Source organism: Lepisosteus oculatus, chromosome 11 (genome assembly GCF_040954835.1).
Source record: "Lepisosteus oculatus isolate fLepOcu1 chromosome 11, fLepOcu1.hap2, whole genome shotgun sequence".
In the NCBI taxonomy this organism is placed as follows: Eukaryota; Metazoa; Chordata; class Actinopteri; order Semionotiformes; family Lepisosteidae; genus Lepisosteus; species Lepisosteus oculatus.
Window position 1 is genome coordinate 26,682,332 of NC_090706.1, and position 19,843 is coordinate 26,702,174.

The 19,843-nt window shown below is 36.0% G+C and overlaps 2 protein-coding genes across 5 annotated transcripts in view; one reads left to right on the plus strand and one right to left on the minus strand.

The window, feature by feature from the left end:
- The window catches only part of stk10 (serine/threonine kinase 10), a 37,889-nt gene extending 34,974 nt beyond the window's left edge, over nucleotides 1-2,915 (minus strand). The window contains exon 1 of one of the 2 annotated variants that reach the window (XM_006631878.3): nucleotides 2,429-2,915. In XM_006631878.3, coding sequence (XP_006631941.1) covers nucleotides 2,429-2,584 — 156 coding nt within the window. In that variant the 5' untranslated portion in view covers nucleotides 2,585-2,915. Of the gene's footprint in view, nucleotides 1-2,417 lie in introns of both variants that reach the window. The other variant, XM_015349581.2, reaches the window with a different exon arrangement.
- A 9,068-nt stretch (nucleotides 2,916-11,983) lies between these two features.
- The window catches only part of stk32a (serine/threonine kinase 32A), a 31,604-nt gene continuing 23,744 nt past the window's right edge, over nucleotides 11,984-19,843 (plus strand). For 2 of the 3 annotated variants that reach the window (XM_015349435.2, XM_015349438.2), the window contains exons 1-4: nucleotides 11,984-12,478; nucleotides 13,168-13,373; nucleotides 15,663-15,718; nucleotides 16,553-16,704. In XM_015349435.2, the coding sequence (XP_015204921.1) occupies nucleotides 13,322-13,373; nucleotides 15,663-15,718; nucleotides 16,553-16,704 (260 nt within the window). In that variant the 5' untranslated portion in view covers nucleotides 11,984-12,478; nucleotides 13,168-13,321. The remainder of the gene's footprint in view (nucleotides 12,479-13,167; nucleotides 13,374-15,662; nucleotides 15,719-16,552; nucleotides 16,705-19,843) is intronic. The other variant, XM_006631818.3, reaches the window with a different exon arrangement.

Consider the following 19,843-nt stretch of genomic DNA (forward strand, 5'->3'; position numbering starts at 1 on the left):
CTGCTTATATACTCTGCTCACACAGATTAAACCAACATGGTTTATTTCCCCACCAACTGACAACTCTTTACTGGGAATTTTTACTGAAATGTTCTGAAAAACTCACCGGATTTAATACTCAGCCCATCCTCACATGCATAAAATCAAACACTTCTAGCATGGGAGATGATCTATTTGGTTTGTTTTAAACTAATCAGGCTAACGAATAACTGCAGGCTATAATGGTACTTTAAAAATAAAATATAGTAACGTTAATAGGACCAAAAACATCCAGACACTGATCTATCTTGTTTTCTGGTGTACTTTAAATACTGTAAAGTGTCACTGTCTCCCCATATTCTTGTGACAAGCTGTCCAGAAATAAGTGCTATACAGTAGCAAAGAACTGTACTGGCTGCTAAGAGATACAAGGTCACATTAAAAATATATATATACATACTATTGGACACAAACAACTAGCAGCATATTCCAATCTTAGCCATCCTGTATTTGAAACCTGTTAACTGCATGAACCTATGATTGAACTTAAATTGCACACCAAAGAGAACTTTAAATTTGCTCTTTAGCTACTACCTCTACTGTTGTAATGCACTCCGTTTTTAATCTTAAGATCCACAAATCATGACCATGTTAACATTAAAAAAGGGAAAATAAGAATTAAGCAGGAAGCTAACTGGTCATTGCCTTTTCTCCACCCAAAACTGGCCTGTGAAGTTCAACAGTAGGTACTACTTAAAAACAGAGGAAATATTGGAATAGAAACTGCCTTGCATGTTATATATTAACCTAAACAATGTTTAGTGCCATAACATTAGTGTCATAAAGGTGCTATTAACAGCACAATTATAGCCCCACATCAAAATTTAACATCTCTCACTCTGACCTGCCTTCCACAGATCTGGAGTGTTTCAAAAGCAGTGCCCTAGAATTCTACAGACATTCCACCAGCAAATATGACATCAGCAGCATCTGAAAAACACACAGCCACTCCTACAGAGGCACCATCTTCCTCCAAACATTCATTAGGCTGTGGTCTGCTCTTCCTCCTACTTTAGCAACAGACTGTGATCAGTCTATGAGCAATCAGAGTAAAGGCACCAGAAACATACTCTCAAGACTAAGAATCACATGAAAGGAGGGCAGCGGTGATCTCTATGGCTCAACCATCACATTTCCAAAACCTTAGTAACGCAGCATGATACAGTGCTGGTTACGCATCTGTGTTATGGCATGCATCATTTTCCATGGTGTCATTTGCTCTTTTCATTGTTTTCTTCTATGTAAAATAGAAAAAAAAACACTATAATGACATGACAATAAAACAAGTTTACTCTTGTGAGGCAAAATAAGTATAAGCTTAACCAATAGGGTTTAAGACAGAATACAGAACTGGTTTTACACAGCCTGCTTTGCACTAAACTTGCAATTCCTGATGTTAGCATCAGAAGGTCTATGATTAAGGCTAATTAGGGACTGTGAAACCAGAAGTGGAACTGGACTAAAATCCAAACCTGATCTTGGAGATATCCAATCTGTCAGCTTTTTAGGTAGCCTTTTAAGTGCTTAAAGATCACATTAACCTTGACTAATGAAGGTGTTCATTGGCCAATTACACAAAAGGACAGTCCGCAGTGACGGTTATAAAAGCTGTTTTAGATATGCAAATTACCCATTTTAAGAGCATGATAAAAAAAAAAATTGTTCTGCGATGTCAGTGATAAAAACGGGCAGATAGTGAGCAGACCACTAAACCCTTCTGACATCGAATAAAATGAAGCCAGCAAAAATCAACTAAAATCAGAAACGGAAATGCTAAACTTCTATGAAGCGCCTCCAACCAAACAAGGGTCACCCTCATTTACAAAAATATGTTGAAATGCGTTATCTATTTTTCTATTTAATGCACACAAAATAAAGTTCTGTTGAAATCTACGAACGTTGAGTTATAGCGTAGAGGAACGTCGTGAAAGTAAGAACAAGGATGTGGGAACACGAAAGCATTCAGTATGCACCAGGTTGCACAACTCTCTTCCTTAAAATTGAGCGGCAGTGTAAAACAAATGTAACCAATAGCAAATTTACTAAAACAAAAGCTTACTTTATGAACGGGACTTGCTCAGACTTTATTTGAGTTTGATGATACATTCGTAAAATATGCTCAAACTTTCCTGGTACATGTCAACAGGTTTATGACAGGCTCTGCCCTGACTTTTGCCGGCTTGTTGCACGAGTCTTTGGCATAACACTGGTACTGTAACTACAACACTCACGACTTTATCCCCACACGTCAAATGCTATTACTGTAACCAGTAACTGTCCAAACTCGTGTCAATAATACAATGCATCTGTTTTCGCTTCCTTATTTATAAACATCTACAAATACTAAATGAAATGAAAAAGAAGCCCAGAGCGCTTACCTAAAACTTACCTTGTAAACTTTCCCAAATGCTCCATCTCCCAGCTCTCCAATAATCTCCCAAATGTCATTGGGGTTTAAGTCCCGGTGTACGTGTTCATACTGCTTCTGTTTCTTTCTGTCTAAACTTGAGAGTCGCAATATTTTGCTGAATTTCGCTAAAGCCATGTTTCTTCCCCGAAATGTAGCTCCCTTAAAAAAACAGCTTTGTGAATGAAAAGGAGTTCACCTTTTGCTGTCGCTAATTTCATTCACGCTAAACAAGCGTGTGGAGGCTGACCACCCATTACAAAATAAAATAAGCAGCTGAAGTTTTTCTAAGTATTACTGTGACTACACCCAAAATAAAAGGATTGAATATATAAATATACAGTCACATAACACTAGCCATAGCTACATTATATCCGCCTGTGCTCTTTTAACACTTAAAATATGAAAATCCTCTTCACAGCAACTCTGTAGCCTCTCATTACTTCAACTCTGCCCACCTGCTACTGCTGAACGCATTTAACACTGAAACTAAGCAGAGAACGAAAGCCCCACCCTACCCTTGACCTCTCTGCCCCTGCAGCCATCTTGAATTTGTAGTTTTCTAGCTGGAGTTCTCGATATGTTAGTCTCTAAAACGATGCATGTGAAGAACTACATATACCATAAACAACTATCGTGGGCAGGCTTGTTGGAATTTGGAGAAAAGTCCTCTCTAAAGATTTAATCCTATGGCGATAATAGATAATAATGATAGATGACATGTCGTAATGAAATAAAGTGACACCATGGGATTCTAGTGAATTAGTTTCGTGTTTCACAGTACAATGTCATTAAAATAACATGTTTTATCTTGTTATGTAGTTATTTCATTTTTTATTTTGGTTTCATACTGTTTTACTACTTCTTACGTTGCACAGATGTGTTCGACAGCAGCAAAAACGCTTTCTCTTTATTTGGTCTTCAGTTAAAAACAGTGGCTGGTGTCGCTTGTGAATTCCCCTGAACGGGCTTTGCAATACTACGAAGATGTCTTTTTCTGCCATCTGGTGGTTGTTAGGCGCAAAGCTGTTGTCTGGTTGCACCTTTTTTTTTACCACTAGACAGAGACAAAACTCTAGGGACCATTTCCTAGAGTTTCCAAGTTTCCTTTTTTCAAAACTGTGTGGGAAAACCAAGAATAGTCCTGTTGCCAGCTGCAAAAAGAAGCAAAGGTGCTGTTTACACTGAGCACACAGAAACATTTTTTTTTGTAATGTTGTAAGATATTAGTATTTTGTTAAAGTAGTCCAGGTGGGTAGCTGCGTAAGCATGCGTAGGCTGCAAAGGAACAAATAATGGGTTGTGGAGCCTTCTTCACACCTGAAGAAGACTCCATGTCCAAAACGTTGTGTTTTCTTTCTTCTCTTTTCAGCATGTAATAAACCTATTACTTGCTACTTTGTTGAATCTCAGTAAAGTAGATAGTGGCATTTTATGGGTTTGCTGATACAACATGAGTATAAAATCTGAATTCCAGACTTTTACTATTGCAATTGAAATTTGCTGACTGAGGAATTGAAAAAATGTTACGGTAAGTGGAGGTTTACTGTATATTTGTGAAGAAGAGTTCCAACATTGCCTTTTTAAGGACATAAGAAAGGTTGTAATTGAGGGAAGGCCTTTCAGCCCATCCTGCTTGTTTGGTAGTTCAGTAGCTATGTTTATCAGAATTTATAAAGCCACATCTTGAGCTCAGAGTCAGATTTGCACCCTCCTGGCTAGGAAGTTCCAGACAACCACAAGTCTTTGGGACTATACCGTACACATTTGTTCCACCACTGAGTTCAAAGTAGTCCACCAGGCTGGCTCTGTCAATACCCTTATAATCTTTATATACTTTTGGATCAAAGCTTCCCTCACTCTTCTTCATCTAGACTAAAGAGATTTAGTTCCTTTATTCTGCAGTATTTGACAATTCTCTGAGACGGGATATCTTATTGCTGCCCTTTCTAAACTTTCTAAGTCAAGAATATCCTTTTGTGGTCAGATGATTAAAACTAAACAAGTTATTCAAATTGTGGTCTCTCTATTTGTTAAACCTAAGCATATTAGCGATACTCCCAAACATTTTATTTGTTTTTTTCTTTATTTCCCTGCATTATCCTGATGAGGGCATGGAAGAATATCAATAAACACAGAAATACTTTTCACACCTAGCTTGTGTAATATTATGCAATGCTTTTCATGTATTTCACATACAGCATACATAATGTGCATAGTACTGTATGTGCACAATATGTCATGGTTCAAATATTTCATGGTTAGAATGTAATACTGTATGTACAGTATATATTATGCCTCATGTGGAGTATAAATTGAATCTTTGATATGCAGTGTCTTTCATTTTAATAATGGTACATTTTATGCTGAAAAGTAGAAAGAGAAAAAAGTTGTTTCGACATAAGATCTTCTTCCTTTTTATGTCTTTCTCCAGAGTGAACAATCCTTTGCTTCAACCACCACATCTCGCCCTCCCCCCAAACCAAACAATTCCTAAAAGACTGAATTAAGGAAAGGAAAACATTCCAAATTCACAAAGATCTCAATTAGCTTATAACCTTTAGAACCCCACTGAATAAGACAAGCGTTTTTTGTTCATTAATTTAAGGGATAATATTATTAATACTATAGAATAAAACCATGAAAGCAGATGGTAAGAAAAAAGGATGGTTTTCATTGCATGAGAAAACGTGTTCGTTTTATCCACATTTCTGAGAAACCTTTGTTCTGGAATGATAGTTAAGTAAGACTGCATGCCTCTAGGCATCATTCAAGGACCCAAAGGCAGTAAGCACTGATTGTTCACATCTCCAGCTTGGTGCATTTGACTTTGTCTTCTATGACTCCTGGGAGTATGTGATTGACTCTAGCCTGAGGTGCCGCTGCAGTTCTTTTCACATTACTGCAACTTAGTTTGGAAGTTCTTAACTCTTCTCAGAGCTCAGGGAGCTCACTCACTTCTGTCAATGATTGAAAACAGTACCCAAAGTGGTTTATCACACCATTAACAATTTTCCTGTATTTCTATTTTGCACCCTAAGGGCAGCTACTACAATTGTAATCATTTATCATTATAACTTTTCAGCTTTCTGCTGAAAATATCCTTTAACCTCACTGTAACATTTACCATTAAAAACATTGAGTGGTGCCAGTAGATTTCTTTTTATTGATGTCATTATGATTAAATTAAACTTCTAAATCATTCTGAGAAATACTGAAGTACTGACCAATACACAACCAAAGATATATTCATTTGTACAGGATGTATGTGTGAGCTACTGAAGATAGATTCATTTGTAAAATATGTGAAGGACTATTCTGTTAGCTTCTATTTCAATGATTAAATAAAATGATTCAATATGAATCATTTTCGATTGATGGTCCAATATAACTACAGTTATCCATTTTGAAAACAGGTCTTGATAAAGATAAAAGATAGACTTTGTAAGCACTGTTTACATTTAGTAGCAACTTAACCCCACTTTCACCAAAAATAATTGCTTTCGGTTACAATAAAGGTACTTTGCAAGATTTTGTGGGAAATCTAGGATTCAGTAACTTTTCGATGAAATGTCTGGGAGCAGCTGCAGGGGTATAGATGGGGTGCCAGGAGAGGTTGCAAGAATTCAATGTTTGGAAGTCCTAAGTGAGAGACTTACTGTATATACTGTAGTGTTTGAGATTATGATCTAACCTATCTCCCGAATTTCAATTATGATTTCTGTTATAATTCAATTTTTCAGTTGACTTCCGTGTGCCTTTACGAAAACTCTTTGACATATATAATACTGAACTGCTTAAGAACTTAATTCTGGCTAACATCTGTATTTCTCAAAAATGTACTGTATATTGCATGCAGAATTCTCCTGTGATGCTACATTATTCTGTCAAGTCATGCAAGTACAAAGAGCACTTGGTGTAATACTGCCACATTTACAAGAATGCTCAACATAAATGCACTTTTAAGTATGAAGGCTATTATAATGGTGGCGGGTGTGTGTGTTTAATTGAGCTTGTCTGCTCAACTGGTCTTTCACTATGCTTTATTTACCATGTGATTGCAGCTATTGCTGTTGAGTGAAGAGATATCACAAAATAACACCTGATACATCTGTGCCATTACTAGATAGAGCCAGTAGGCTAAGAAGACCTGATCTGACACGTTCTCATTATCCACACACTGAAGTGTCAATGAGATGTTGACGCTGAGGCAAAGCCAGATACAGAACATCTGATTTTAGGTGAAGTGGAGGAGTTCTGTGAAAATAGTAACAAAGACAGAGATCCTAATCTATATTTTGATGTCTTCTATTCAAAGTTTCAATAATACAAAAAGAGTTACAAATGAAAAGAGGCCATTTGGCCCATTTGTTCTTTAAGTTAGTTTTTAACTAATTGGTCTGAGGATCACATCCAACTGTTTCTTAAAAGATTCTTATCATTTTCAGTAGTTAATTAACTTCAACACCAATCCTAATATTTTATGTTTGAACATAATACATTTTTTACCAACCTAAACGATGCAATCAGCTTGAAACACAGTTTATATGGGTTAATAATTGATATTTTAATTGTAATCAATGTACAGAGCTGGAAAATATGCAGTACATTGGTCTGATAAAAAAGAAGTTTCGAAATTTTGAATAAGTCACACAATTTCAAAACTGTGTAGATAATGAATTTATAAATATTAAACATTGGAATCTTATGAGGTTTCTTTAAATGGTCCATTTTATCTACCAGTAAAAGAGGGTCAAGTTAATATTTCTTATGTTTCAAATATTGAACTTTGACAAATTGAAAATGTTGCATTTTATTTGTTCATTTTCCTAACACGTATACAAAAAAATGTTGATGTTTTTTGGTGTAATCTGTTGTAACATGGCGGTGGATGGCAAGAAGACCCTGCTAAACAGAACAGTACAAGTGCTATCTGCTCAGCAAAGGCCACACTTGGCATTGCTCAGCTTTGGTCTGAGAAGAGGTAACCTGCATGTAGCTTGGTGAATCAAAACATGCCTGTCACTAGCTCTGAAGCATGACTCACTATCAAGAAATCCCCTGTGTGCTTTTCATTTGGCTTTCATAAAATCTCTGAAACTGCTTAAACTGCATGGGCTTGTACCAACTGGAGATCCGGTAGTTCTGTACTGGATTTGTTGTCTCATGAGTAACCAGTAATAAGCCTGTATTTTAAAAATGTTTACTGTCTACATAGTCAAAAGCAAAAAAAGTGTCTTTGAAGCTATTCATGGTCAACATTTAGTTGCTGTTTTATTTCCAGGAAATGCCCCTTAAAAGATAATAATTGGAATTTATTATTGAAAATATATGGCTCATTATTTAATATACGTAATTAATTATTCACACATTTTTGCATTTTTATTGCTTGGAATATGCAATCACATTTTTCATGTTATCCACTTATCAACTAGGGGTATTCTGGTTTCACCATTTCATAAAAGCCTGTTTTCATAAGATGAATCTCGTCAGCAGGCAACAGTAACAATGTATTGGTCCTTGCCTGGGCTCTCTGGGTTGTGGGTGAAAAGTTAAATGAACTCTCATTTTAGGCCATGTAGAATTTTAAACAATAAACCAATGCACCATTGAAAACAGAATATACTCATATTGATATCCATACTCCTGATATTGTTATTATCACATGTTTTACTATTTAAATCTGTTATGGATAACCCTCAAATACCTTCTCCCTTTTATATTTCACATTAAATGAACAGTACTACTATTAGTACTAGTACCTAAATAAAAAAATGCCAGTAGAGGCAATTATTGATTTGTTAACTTGTTAAGCAAAACCAAACATCAGCAAAATGTCTATATTACAGATTCTAGAAAAGAATAGACCATTTAAACAGCTTTCAACTCTAGTCAGAATTAGAACAAGCATGTTGTAAACAAAACTGATAAGTTCTTGCCATGTACAAAGTGCAGATCAGATTTGCTTTAAATGTAATATTGCAGCTCTCTTTTAAAAAGTGTTTTTTTTTCTCACTGTGTAAAGTGAATTACACACCTGGCTGAAACACACTTGCAATTATTAATATTTTTTCTTTCAGATTTTCATGCAGGGTTTGAATATCTGGCTGTGATAGGGTTTTTCATTTGTATCTCCATAACAAGCTGTCCAAGATAGCAAGAACATCCTTTATTTTTGTGATTTGGCAAATGCTCCTTTTTCTATCAGATGAAAAAAAAAACATCTTCTAACAGTTTAAAATAACCACATTTACATTTAATTAAAGCTTCAAAAACAACAAAAGTGTGGAGGTGAAATAGATCCCTCAATCACAAATATAATGGCTGCTTTTATATCATCAAAGAGATTACCTGTCATTTTCTCTTGATCCACAGTGAGAACTTTGGGTTCTGAAGAGGTAATATCCTTTTTCTTCATGATCCGGAAAAAATGCATTTGTTGTTTTCTAGAATTGAAGGAAGCTTGAGAGCAGCAAAAAATAAAGCTCTTATGGTACATTATATATTCTTAAATTGTTCCATTCATAATGGGAGAGTATGTCAATGGAAAGAATAGACATGATAGACACAATCTTTTACAGGTTTTTTCTAAAGCTGCAGTGATGTGTAAACATAGCAGGAAAAGCCTACTTCAAGTTACATAATGTCTTTTAAGTAACCAGGAACAATGTGTTCCTCAGGCTCCAACAATTAGACCCTGACATGCAGCTGCTTTGGAAATGCATGGTCTGACTTTGTCATAATGCTAAGTCTAGACCAGAAGAACAGACTGAAAGTAAACTTTGGGCAGGTGGTGTAAGTTCATAAGTTCCTGCTACTTGATGAGCTGGTACAGTACCTACTGTACAGCCAAAACAGATCCGGATCATCTGGTGCAGCATTTGTTTTTTGTGCTGCAATTCAGATGATCCCACCTACAGTACCACTCAAATGAGAGGTGTCAGTAGTGCAGATACCAGAGTCAAGGAAAACTACACTGAATTTTGTTACAGCCATTGATTCTAATACCCATGATTGACACCCAAAGAAGGCTCCACAGCCGAAATGTTGTGTTTTCTTTCTTCTCTTTTCAGCATGGAATAAATCTATTACTTGTTCCTTTGCATACCCATGATAATGCCCTTGGCAACCATAACCCATTGGTTTAGCATTTTCTGGCCACACAGAAGGACATTTCTAGGTAAAATATTGATAAATTCCAGCAAATACACCTTATAATATTTCATACTCATCGGATACATTTAACCAGTTTCTTAATCATAATTTTGTTTCAGGATTTTGTCACATACAGTGCACTCCATTGCTATCCTTTATTTTCCTCAGTAGATGGCACTAGCTTTGTTCTGTATATATTGTTTTTATTATCTGGTTATGCTTTTAATTAAGATTTTACGTGCTTTAAGTACAGCTATGTACAGTATAACGGGCAGAAGAGGTTTATATGTTTATGTGACACATTTCTGTTGATAGAAGACTGAAAACAAATGCTTTACAAAAACAGCAAAAATTATAACATTGTATTGAGACTGAAAAGAAAATATATATATAAACTTCCAAGAAGGGATATAATGTAATGTATTTATTTACAACGCTTCGAGTTTTACAGTTAAAAAAACAAGCATGTATAGTCTTCAAAACACTATATTACTGCATGTCTCCAAGGAAAACGTCTCTGTTCTCCTCCTCGTGTAGCATAGTTTCACTAAATCACTGGAAATTTAAGAGTCAAAACACGAAGAAGAAGTGGAAGTAGAAGTTTTAATATTCCATTTTAATTTTACCTTTGAACCTCATCCTCATATAACACACATGAATACACACGTCTGTCAAATACTTATCCGGCAAAACCTGTATTTTATATTTTATGTAGTGTGCGTTGAATGGAATTCACTCAGATGTCATACATTTACCAAACCAATTTGAAAACTCTCACTCATCTACCCACTATCAGAATCCAGTTATATGTGGTAAGAGTCATTGAATGCAAAACGACACTACACCCATCAAGCCTTTATCAAAAGCGGCAGGAAAATGGAGATTCCGGGTTAGGCTCCGGGTTGTCTTGACCTGTCTCAGGAACAAGCGGATTTTTTATCATGGATAAGTAAAAGGGTCTTGGATTTAGGAGGGGGTAGTACAGAGCTTTGGAAATAGCGAGCGTCTAGTTAAAGCTGTATTTCAATCGAGGAGGGGTGGCTTTGGAATGAGGAACGAAGTTTGGCTGGAAAGCAGATCTGGAGGGGGGCTGCGCCGCGCCTTAAAGCAGTCAGTCAGCCTTGACCTCTGTGAATTGATGGATAGGAACAAGGCCATCTTGGCAGTACCCACCTTAGTCAGGAAAAAAGAAAATGTTGCACTGTAAGCAAAACCGAAAATGACATGTTACAGTATTCAGGAAAACCTGCCACATAACCCTGACCTACACAATTAAGCACTGAAAAGCAATTCCTAATGGATGGATACGATGGTTTTATCACCTGCTATTTTTTATCTCTGTTTCTTCTCCTGAAAATAAGATTGTAACCTTCTGTGTTGGCATTTTTTAACTGTAAGACGTAATACTTCTATAACGTTAAACATTTTACTTCGTTGGGGGCATAACAATAGGTTCTAAACGGTTTTCTTTGGGTCTTTACAGGATTTAAAATGATCTTATACAAAGCACCACCAGCACCTTACTTTATTTAAGTATTTAGTTTTGCTACCCATCCCAGATATGGTTCGTGCTTAAACCGAGCTATTTTATATGTACTGTATCAATCGTGATTTTTCTTTGTAAAAATGCATGGGGTGAAAATATTTCGTTTTTCAGTCGATAATTTAAACATTATCTGCAACTCCAATTCGAATAGAAGATTAACTACAATGGAGAAATTTCTCCTGAAGATTTATTTAGCATTTGAACCATCTATTTATACAATATTGTTAGTTCTGATTGTCCCGAAGTGTTATAAACCAAGTTTAAAAGAACCTAAAAAATAACTGTTTTGAGACTGTTTTAAAATCTTTTTTCAGTGAGAGAGTAACTGATAGTATGTTGCAGTTAAGCCTTTTTCTTTCTGAAAAGAAACGGATTTGAAGTTTCTATAAATCTTAAATTTAGAAATAAGGCATTAACGCCAGACTCATAACTCTTAATCTTAAACGTTAAGTGTCACAGGCTGACCCTTGACATACTGTACAGTATCATTAACCGTTCTTTCATTTGTACATTATCAATTTCATCTCAAAGTTTCCATTACTCTATTATATATAGGTGGGGATCCACTTTGGCCATTAGGATAAACCCCGCGTCATAGCAGATCAGATGCAGACAATAATTCAAACACTAGGGCGCTTTAATTTACAGCGTATTCGCATATATAAATTTCAATTATTTTAATTAGTCCTTTTGTAGTATTTCCAAAATATGTAGTTTCTAGTTTCACTGTACATTTTTAAAATCGAATTATTTGCGATGCAACTAAACCACGTTACCAAAAGTTTAAACGGTGACCTCATCATTTAAAACAGGAGCTGGAATAGGCTACCGTTGTCTTTCACGCAGCCTCTGATGTTCGCTTTAGAAGTAAACCCAGAATTCTAATAGACTTCCTGCAGTCGGCGAAGCGTGCTGCCAAAGGCAGAGTGACTTACTGTAGGACACCACCACACCACCAGACCGTGCGGTAGTCAATTGGGAAACAGGGTTGTATTGTGCGGAGTAGTCAGCTATTTCCCAGCTGCTGATATGCATATACTGTAGATACACCGACTCATGTTTTTTTTTCTTTGACAGTATTTTGAAGTCAGCAGTCTACGAGCGCAAGATAAGAAGTCACACACTCTACTACTTCATACATTAAGAGCACAGACTAGCTCCTTTAATAATCCCTGTTAGTCTGAAAGAGGCTCTTGCTTGCAGTTTGCAGTCTTCTTCTACAAAGATGCGTGTGAGACATTCACATCTGAAGAAAGCGGTTTATCTTCTGCTCCTGCACTTTATGTCCTGCTAGCCCGATTCTTTTCAGTGACCCCCTACGCTGTTCCAAGGTATGTATTGTTTAATAGAAGATTTTCAGAGTTTTATGCTACAGCATCTTGTCCTCGTACAGTATATTTTGCTGTTGTCTGCAAAGCAGCGTTTTAGTACACTTGAGACCAGCAGTATGCGGTTTACTGTATGTTTGCTGTAAACATAACTCTAAAGTTGGTAAAATTGCTAAAGTGATTAAATCCGGGTCCAGCATTACGAGCAGTGCAAGATAAAAGGACATTGCTTTTTTGTAAATGCATGAATCTTGAACTGACCCACCTGACAAGCGGGAAACCGTTATATAATTATGTTTAAATGTTTTGCGCTTTTATATTTTTAAAACTACAGTACATAAGGCTCATGTATGAACTGTGTGTATTTTGAGTATAATAGATCTACTATAATGCTAGGAATTGTTATTATTATTAATAACAATAAGAATACCAATAATAATGTTTGTAAAAATTGTTTAATGGAAAATAAAACCCTCTAATTTTAACAGGGGTTTCACGTGTCCATTTTAGAGTTTTGCAGTGGACCAGATGGTCACTTTTAAGCTAGATACATTTTGTTGTATACGTGTACAGTACATATTTACAGTACTGTGTTTCTAATATTGTATATTAAGATTGGTGGCTTTTTTTTATCTTTTCCTTCTTTTGGAATAAAAAAAATAACAAAAATCAACTTTACTGACCCTTAACAGGTTTTCACTTTGGGTCTCCAGTTACTGAATCTTGTGCTGGCTACACCTAACTGTTGTAGGAGAAGACTTCACTCAAACTTCGCTTCAGTTAATCGGAAAATGTTCTCTCTATCTCGGAGATGATCTGAAGGAGCTGATCAGAAGCATTAGAACAATGGGCGTGAATCACTCTAGCAAACCTCCGGTCATTGATGATGCGGAAGAGGGTAAGGTTTTTATGTTATCCCTTATGAGTTATATAACTTAACAGATTCGCACTTAAAACTGTAGACAAGGGATTATGCTAATTTATGCTTTATGTTTTTCGTGTCGACGAAAAAGACGTTCTTACCTGCAGAATCGAAGTATTAAGTATTTTTTAAAAGATGGGGTTTTGAAATCCTTCCTTTCTTTCAGAGCATGAATTCTGATGAGCCAGAAATAAATAGTACAGTACATTAAAATGATTACAGTGTTTATGTTGGGATGTAGAATATTATGTTATATATTACAGTATATTACAGTGTATATACTTTTACTAAATACTAAAAACTTTTTTTCACCTTAAGTAGTATTGCCATACAATTCTCCTGCCGTCACATCAGTGAATTTTAATTTGAATTCACTTATCCCGCGTGAATTTAAAAATACCATGTTTTACGCTCCATCCAATTCAGCGTCGCAGGGAATCCTATTTAAGCAAGCAACGAGCGCAAGGCAGGGTACACCTTGAAAGTCCATCTCCATCTCAGAAAACGAAAATTGCATACCTGTGTAAACATTTTTATCTTCTGCTAAAGTTTAATGAAATTCTAAGTAGTGAACTGCATCTCATTTCATTTTAGCCAGCAACTCCAAATAGCTCAATCAATAAGCAATTCCCAAAAGGAATAAGCATGGCTGTTGTGTTCAACAATAGTCTGTTATAGTTCAGGAGGTCTTAGAATAAGATTCTGAAAACAATAAATAACAACACTGGAAGTGCCTGAGACAGATGAGTAATAGAGCATAACATTGCCTGTCAGTTCCAATTCATCTTCAGTGAAGAAAGGTGAAGTGTCTGTACCAGCTCACGACAGAAGTCTGTATGAAATCAGACCCTGGGACTAAAGGAAGTCAGCTACAGTGTAATCTGGTTCAGGTCTTTCCTTACTCAAAGACTATGTAATATAAATGCAACTGCCAAAGCAATTCAAGGATAACCAGCAGTTAATTTGCTTGTGAGACTGGAATTTTCTGTAAAATGAGCCCCATTTATGATCATTGTATTTTGATACTGAAAGTATGGAGGTGCTGTAGGTGGCAGGTTGATTCTCATTCCCAAGCTAAGATAGCTGAAGAAGATAAGGAATGATCTAGACAGAAATTACATCCTATGCTGTGGTTCTGATGCAATATAATGTACATTCAAAAACAAACAGTAGCTACTGGATTAGGCAAAATGCATTTTGATATGGGTATTGGCTAATCAAGAAAACACATACCTGTACATTAGTTACTAAACAAGCTAATTGGGCAGTCTAACCTCCCTTTCTTTAACTTGTTGTTTAAATACACACAATATATTTTCCATTGTTCAATGATTGATAAGATAAGATCACTTTATTAGCCATATACAATTTCTTGCATTAGGAATTTGTCTTTTCACATACCCCAGCTTGCTCTCTATGAGACACAGACAGAGAGAAGCTTGGGGTCAGAACACAGGGTCAGCCATTGTACAGCACTCCTGTAGCAGTTGGGGAGAAGGGCTTTGCTCAGGGGCCCAACAAAGTAGGATTCCTCTGCTAGCCGCTGGATTTGAACCAGTAACCTTCTAGCCACAGGCACAGCCTCTTAACCACAGTGCCACCCCTCCCCCTGCATTTGATATGCAAATATATATATATTATTATTATTGTCTTGTGGAATCCAGGCAGCAGTTTACATGGGTTTCATTATGATTGTATGGAGATGAGCATTCTGCAAAAATATTGCTGCACAAAATATTGTATCAATATATTTTTTGAATAGCTAAAACATCACGTAACATGCATGGCTAGCAATAAAACCAAGTTCATGTAAATTTTCTGCAGCAGCTGTTTATTAAGTGTATACAATGCAAATTTAAATTCTGTATATTTCATATCGGGGATCTCAATTTTCAGTTCCCCAAAGGCCTAGTGTCTTTTCGTTTTTGTTCAGACCTGAATAATTCACAGAGTAGTCAATTAAATAATTAACCTAATCATATAATTTAAGAGATACATAGGATTAATCTTAAACTCTTTCACAGTTTAGTACTTTAAATGGTTACTCCATTGAGGATAAAATGACCTATAAAAATCATTGGATCTGGAAAAAATAATCTGATTAGAAGTATTACCATCACACAGTTAATGAAAGAATTGCTGGACTATGTAACCAGGAGGATAAGAGCAACAAATTACAATAGATAATAGGCACTTCTGAAACTGAATCTTAGACCCCTGGTATATACAGTATATAAATCTATCTGAAACATCTTTCTTCCACAGTCAACTTCGACCATTTTCAGATTCTCAGAGCTATTGGGAAAGGGAGCTTTGGAAAGGTAAGAAAACTACTCAACATCATTTGTCACCCAGTCGCTGAGTCATTTGTTTTAATTATCTGCAAAGCAAAAGACCCTGCTTCAATTGAGCCATCCAGTAACTTCTTTTGACTGTTTTGTCAAGACTCTCATAAAGATACCCTTTAGTTGTGTTTACCTAATATTAGTGATGTACAGACCATTATCTATAGAATGCAGGGAATATTTTAAGTACAAACAGTAATAGCTAATTAATTTAAAATGTATCCCCTGTGTTTTACCTAATCCTATTAAAATCATTCCACAAAGAGCTAATTGGCTCAGTCAATGTTATGGTGCCCTGTCTTTTGCAATACAGTGAGAAGTCTTGGACTTGGCAGAATAGGAACCTCTGCATTACCCTGAGTAAAAGCTTACCTGGTGTGTTTATTTTGTGTCACATGGTCATTTTGAAAAAAAAAATCTGATGCACGCGTTTACTGGTCATTGTCTTTTTCAGCACAGACAGTTTCTCCTAGGCATTATGTCTTTGTACACTAAAAATACATGTTGCATAGCAACAAGGAGCCTGTGTTGTATCAAGTAGCTATATCTTAGCCCCCTGAGGTATCACAAAATCAAGCACAGAGCACACAGAGGAAGTGGTGAGATCCAGTCCTTGGTGTATATATTTTTTGAGGAGAGATGTATGTCTTTGTCAACTGACATAGCAAAAAGAATAACCGGTAATGTTAGCCCTGTGTGGCCATAACCAATCCTTCTTTTCCGTATTGAGAGTTGGAACATGTGACATACTGTACAGTATGAGTCTTTTCTCCAATGTTCTGTTAACCTGAAGTCCCCATGTGTTAATAGGTCTGCATCGTACAGAAGAAAGACACAAAGAAAATGTATGCTATGAAATACATGAACAAGCTGAAGTGTGTGGAACGCAACGAAGTAAGAAATGTCTTCAAAGAAATGCAGATAATGCAGAAACTAGAACACCCCTTCTTAGTCAATTTTTGGTAAGCCTTCGTAATTTTCATTCTCTCTCCTTCGGTAGTTTAGCCCACACTGAAAAGAAGCTGAGAAATGTAAAAAGAGGATGTCGGGGCATTAGGGTTATTGATCCACAAGATGTGTTTCTTCAAGTGAAATTTAAAAATAAATGAGTAAAGAGTTCATTTAAACTCTATAAACAGTCACTGTTCCTTTCAACATCTCAGGTAGCCCAAAACACTAAGTCACACAGCTCACGTCATATTGCTGAATTTAAGCTGATAACTTTTGTCACAGGATAAACTTCAATATTAAGATGTTGATAAAAAAAAACTGTAAAAGCATTTTCTAAAAATAAGAAATCATTTGCAGTAGGAGCTGCACTAAAATATAGCCTTCTCACTTCCTTTTGCTGCTAAAAGGAGCAAGTGTCAACAACATATTTTCATTAAGATCAAGGATTGCAGTCTAAACCATTGGTACTTTCACAGCCACATGTTCTCACATGATTTCATGCAGCATCATCAATTTATATGGACAGAAAGCTATTGGAAAAAATCGCTACCTAAAAACTAAAAAGTACATGTACTTGATGTAAAAAATGTTAACTGTCCATTCTCATCCCATTCCAGCCACTGCTGGGAGGTGATCAAAATGTCCTGTGAATGTCCTTGCATTTTACTATTCAGAGCAGTTATGCTTTGGATATCATCATTAATTCTCCATCTGCAGTGTTGCAGCCTATTTAAGAATTTAAATGATTCTTCCAAAGATTTTATATAAGTTGTAACAGCTTTCAGTGAATAAATTGTTCCTCAAGCCCTGTTAGTCCTTAAAGCTATGTTTCCTTCATTTCAACCACATCATCTGTGTGTTATTTTGGATGCACTTAATATTCGTTAAGTGTGTTGTAAAGAGACTATATTTCAATTACTGATTTGATTCTAATTATTGAATTAAGATGTGGAGTGCAATAAGTCCACTGCATTGGTCCTGCAACTATGTGTATATAAAACTGAAATGTGCTTGGAAAGCACCAGACCACCACAATACACAGTGTATGTGCAGAGAAATTCAATTAAACCTTTGAAGTTAATGTCTTGAGCAGCAGATTAGCATTTTGAGTTATCTGCAACTTCCTGAGAGATTTGCAGCGGTCAGCTTGCTGGTGTAATTCTGATGGCTATGACAGACAAAATAAAAACCTGAAGGTCAGTGAAGTAGAAGGAAACAACTGACCATGTGATGTGCTTTCCTACTGGTGAGAATATTTCTGCCTTAAGGTCTTGCTAAGTGTATACTAACTTGTACATAAATATGATAGTGGCAAAGTAACCAGGAAACTATATGGGGATTTTGCAAATGAATTACCTTCATAGACGTAAAAGCACAAATCTCCCAAATGGTTCTTCATAAACTGTTAATGGAGCACAGCTTACAAGTGGCCTAGTGATTCCTGTCAGCATTATTGAATGTGCAGGACTCCTGCTGCTGTGAGGTCTTTTCAGACTGTTTACAAGCTGAGACAAAGTGAGACAATGATTTGAACCAGAATAGCTCACTGGTGCTACAGGTCAGCAGTAACAGATATACGTAACCAACAGCTCAAGGATTTACTGAAACTAGTTAATGAAGGCTTAAGCACACATCAATATTCACTAAGAGACACCCTTTCATAGTAATCACACTGTGTGTGCTTACTGTATGTTTTAAGCATGTGCCACACAAAAATCCATCACAGTTCATGAGCAACGGGTTTCTGTTTGTTCTCTAATTAATGTAATAATTCAAATGCAGTACTTTATATCAAACTAGAAGTTTTATGTAAACATCCATGTAATTTGTAGGCTGATGAATCATTTAATTATTGATTCTTTGAACCAGATTAATGCTGCAGACTTTAAAATGTTGGAAATAGTGTAGTATTATAAAATGCTGAACTGTTTGTTTCATAACTGTCTCATGTATTGATCAAATACACAGAGAACCTATGCTTCTGCAACAATCAAAATGTTAGAGCACATTGAACGCTGACTTTGTTTCTTTCATACTTTGTGTCTGTATGTAAATAAAATTAATTTAAAATAACTAGGAAAAGGGCAATAATAATAATATAAAAATATAAAGGGAATATAAGTACATAGGAGCCACAGACAATGCAGAAAGACATTTTCCTCATTGATCAGGAATAACAGCTGACAAGACCAGGCAATCCAATAAAATAAGACAAGAAGCTTGTGAGACAGAAAACATATTGATAAAGCTCTAGAGAAAAACCCTGGAACATAATGGAGGATAAATAGCAGTCCATGTAATGTTTAGAAGCACACTTTTTTCATTCTGCCTTTATTACTTGTAATACTATAACCTGGCCAGGCTGACAGCAGTCCTCATGGGATCACTTTATTAAAATGCCCTTCATAGAAGAATGTGGGCTGTATGAGTATGACTACTGTTCTATAGTTAGCTTTTGATTTTGCCAGTAGATGTAATATTTACTGTAGACAGCTGAACTGTTAACTATGTGGCTTATGAAACATTATAGTAAATGAATAACAAATGAATAACAAATAACAAATGAATAACAAAGTTCAACTCCCTGAAGACAAATTAGAAAGGCTGTACGGACTGGACTGTAACCCAGTAGAAAGTTGAACTACTAAGCTCTTTATTTCTCATGGCGTATGCAATTCTTTCTATTTTAGTTATCTTCTGTCTTTCTATCAATTCTTTCTATCTAGTTATCTTTTTTTAAATTACAAATGAATTACAGTGAATAACCAATCTATGAAATACAAAAGCATAGGACATTAGGACACAGTTTGACATTGCATTAGAGGTGTTGTTAAAGATGCGTTCTGACAGAGTGCCAGAAGTAAAATAAGTGCAGGTAGCTCTGTCCATGCTGAATTTCAAATGTCACGTTGCCAGTTGTTGACCGTATTTCCCTGATTATCTTGTTTCTCTACCTACATTCTCCTTCAGCAGTGCTGGTCACTGTGAGCCACAGCCTACAGCTAAATTCCACTGGTTTCCATTTACTGTGAAAATGTGCTTCCACACCCGAGAGAGACACACCAAGAAATAAGCATTTTTCAAGTTAAAACTGTGTATATCAAGCAATACATGGATTACAGACGGACTGTAACCCAGAATTAGTTTTTA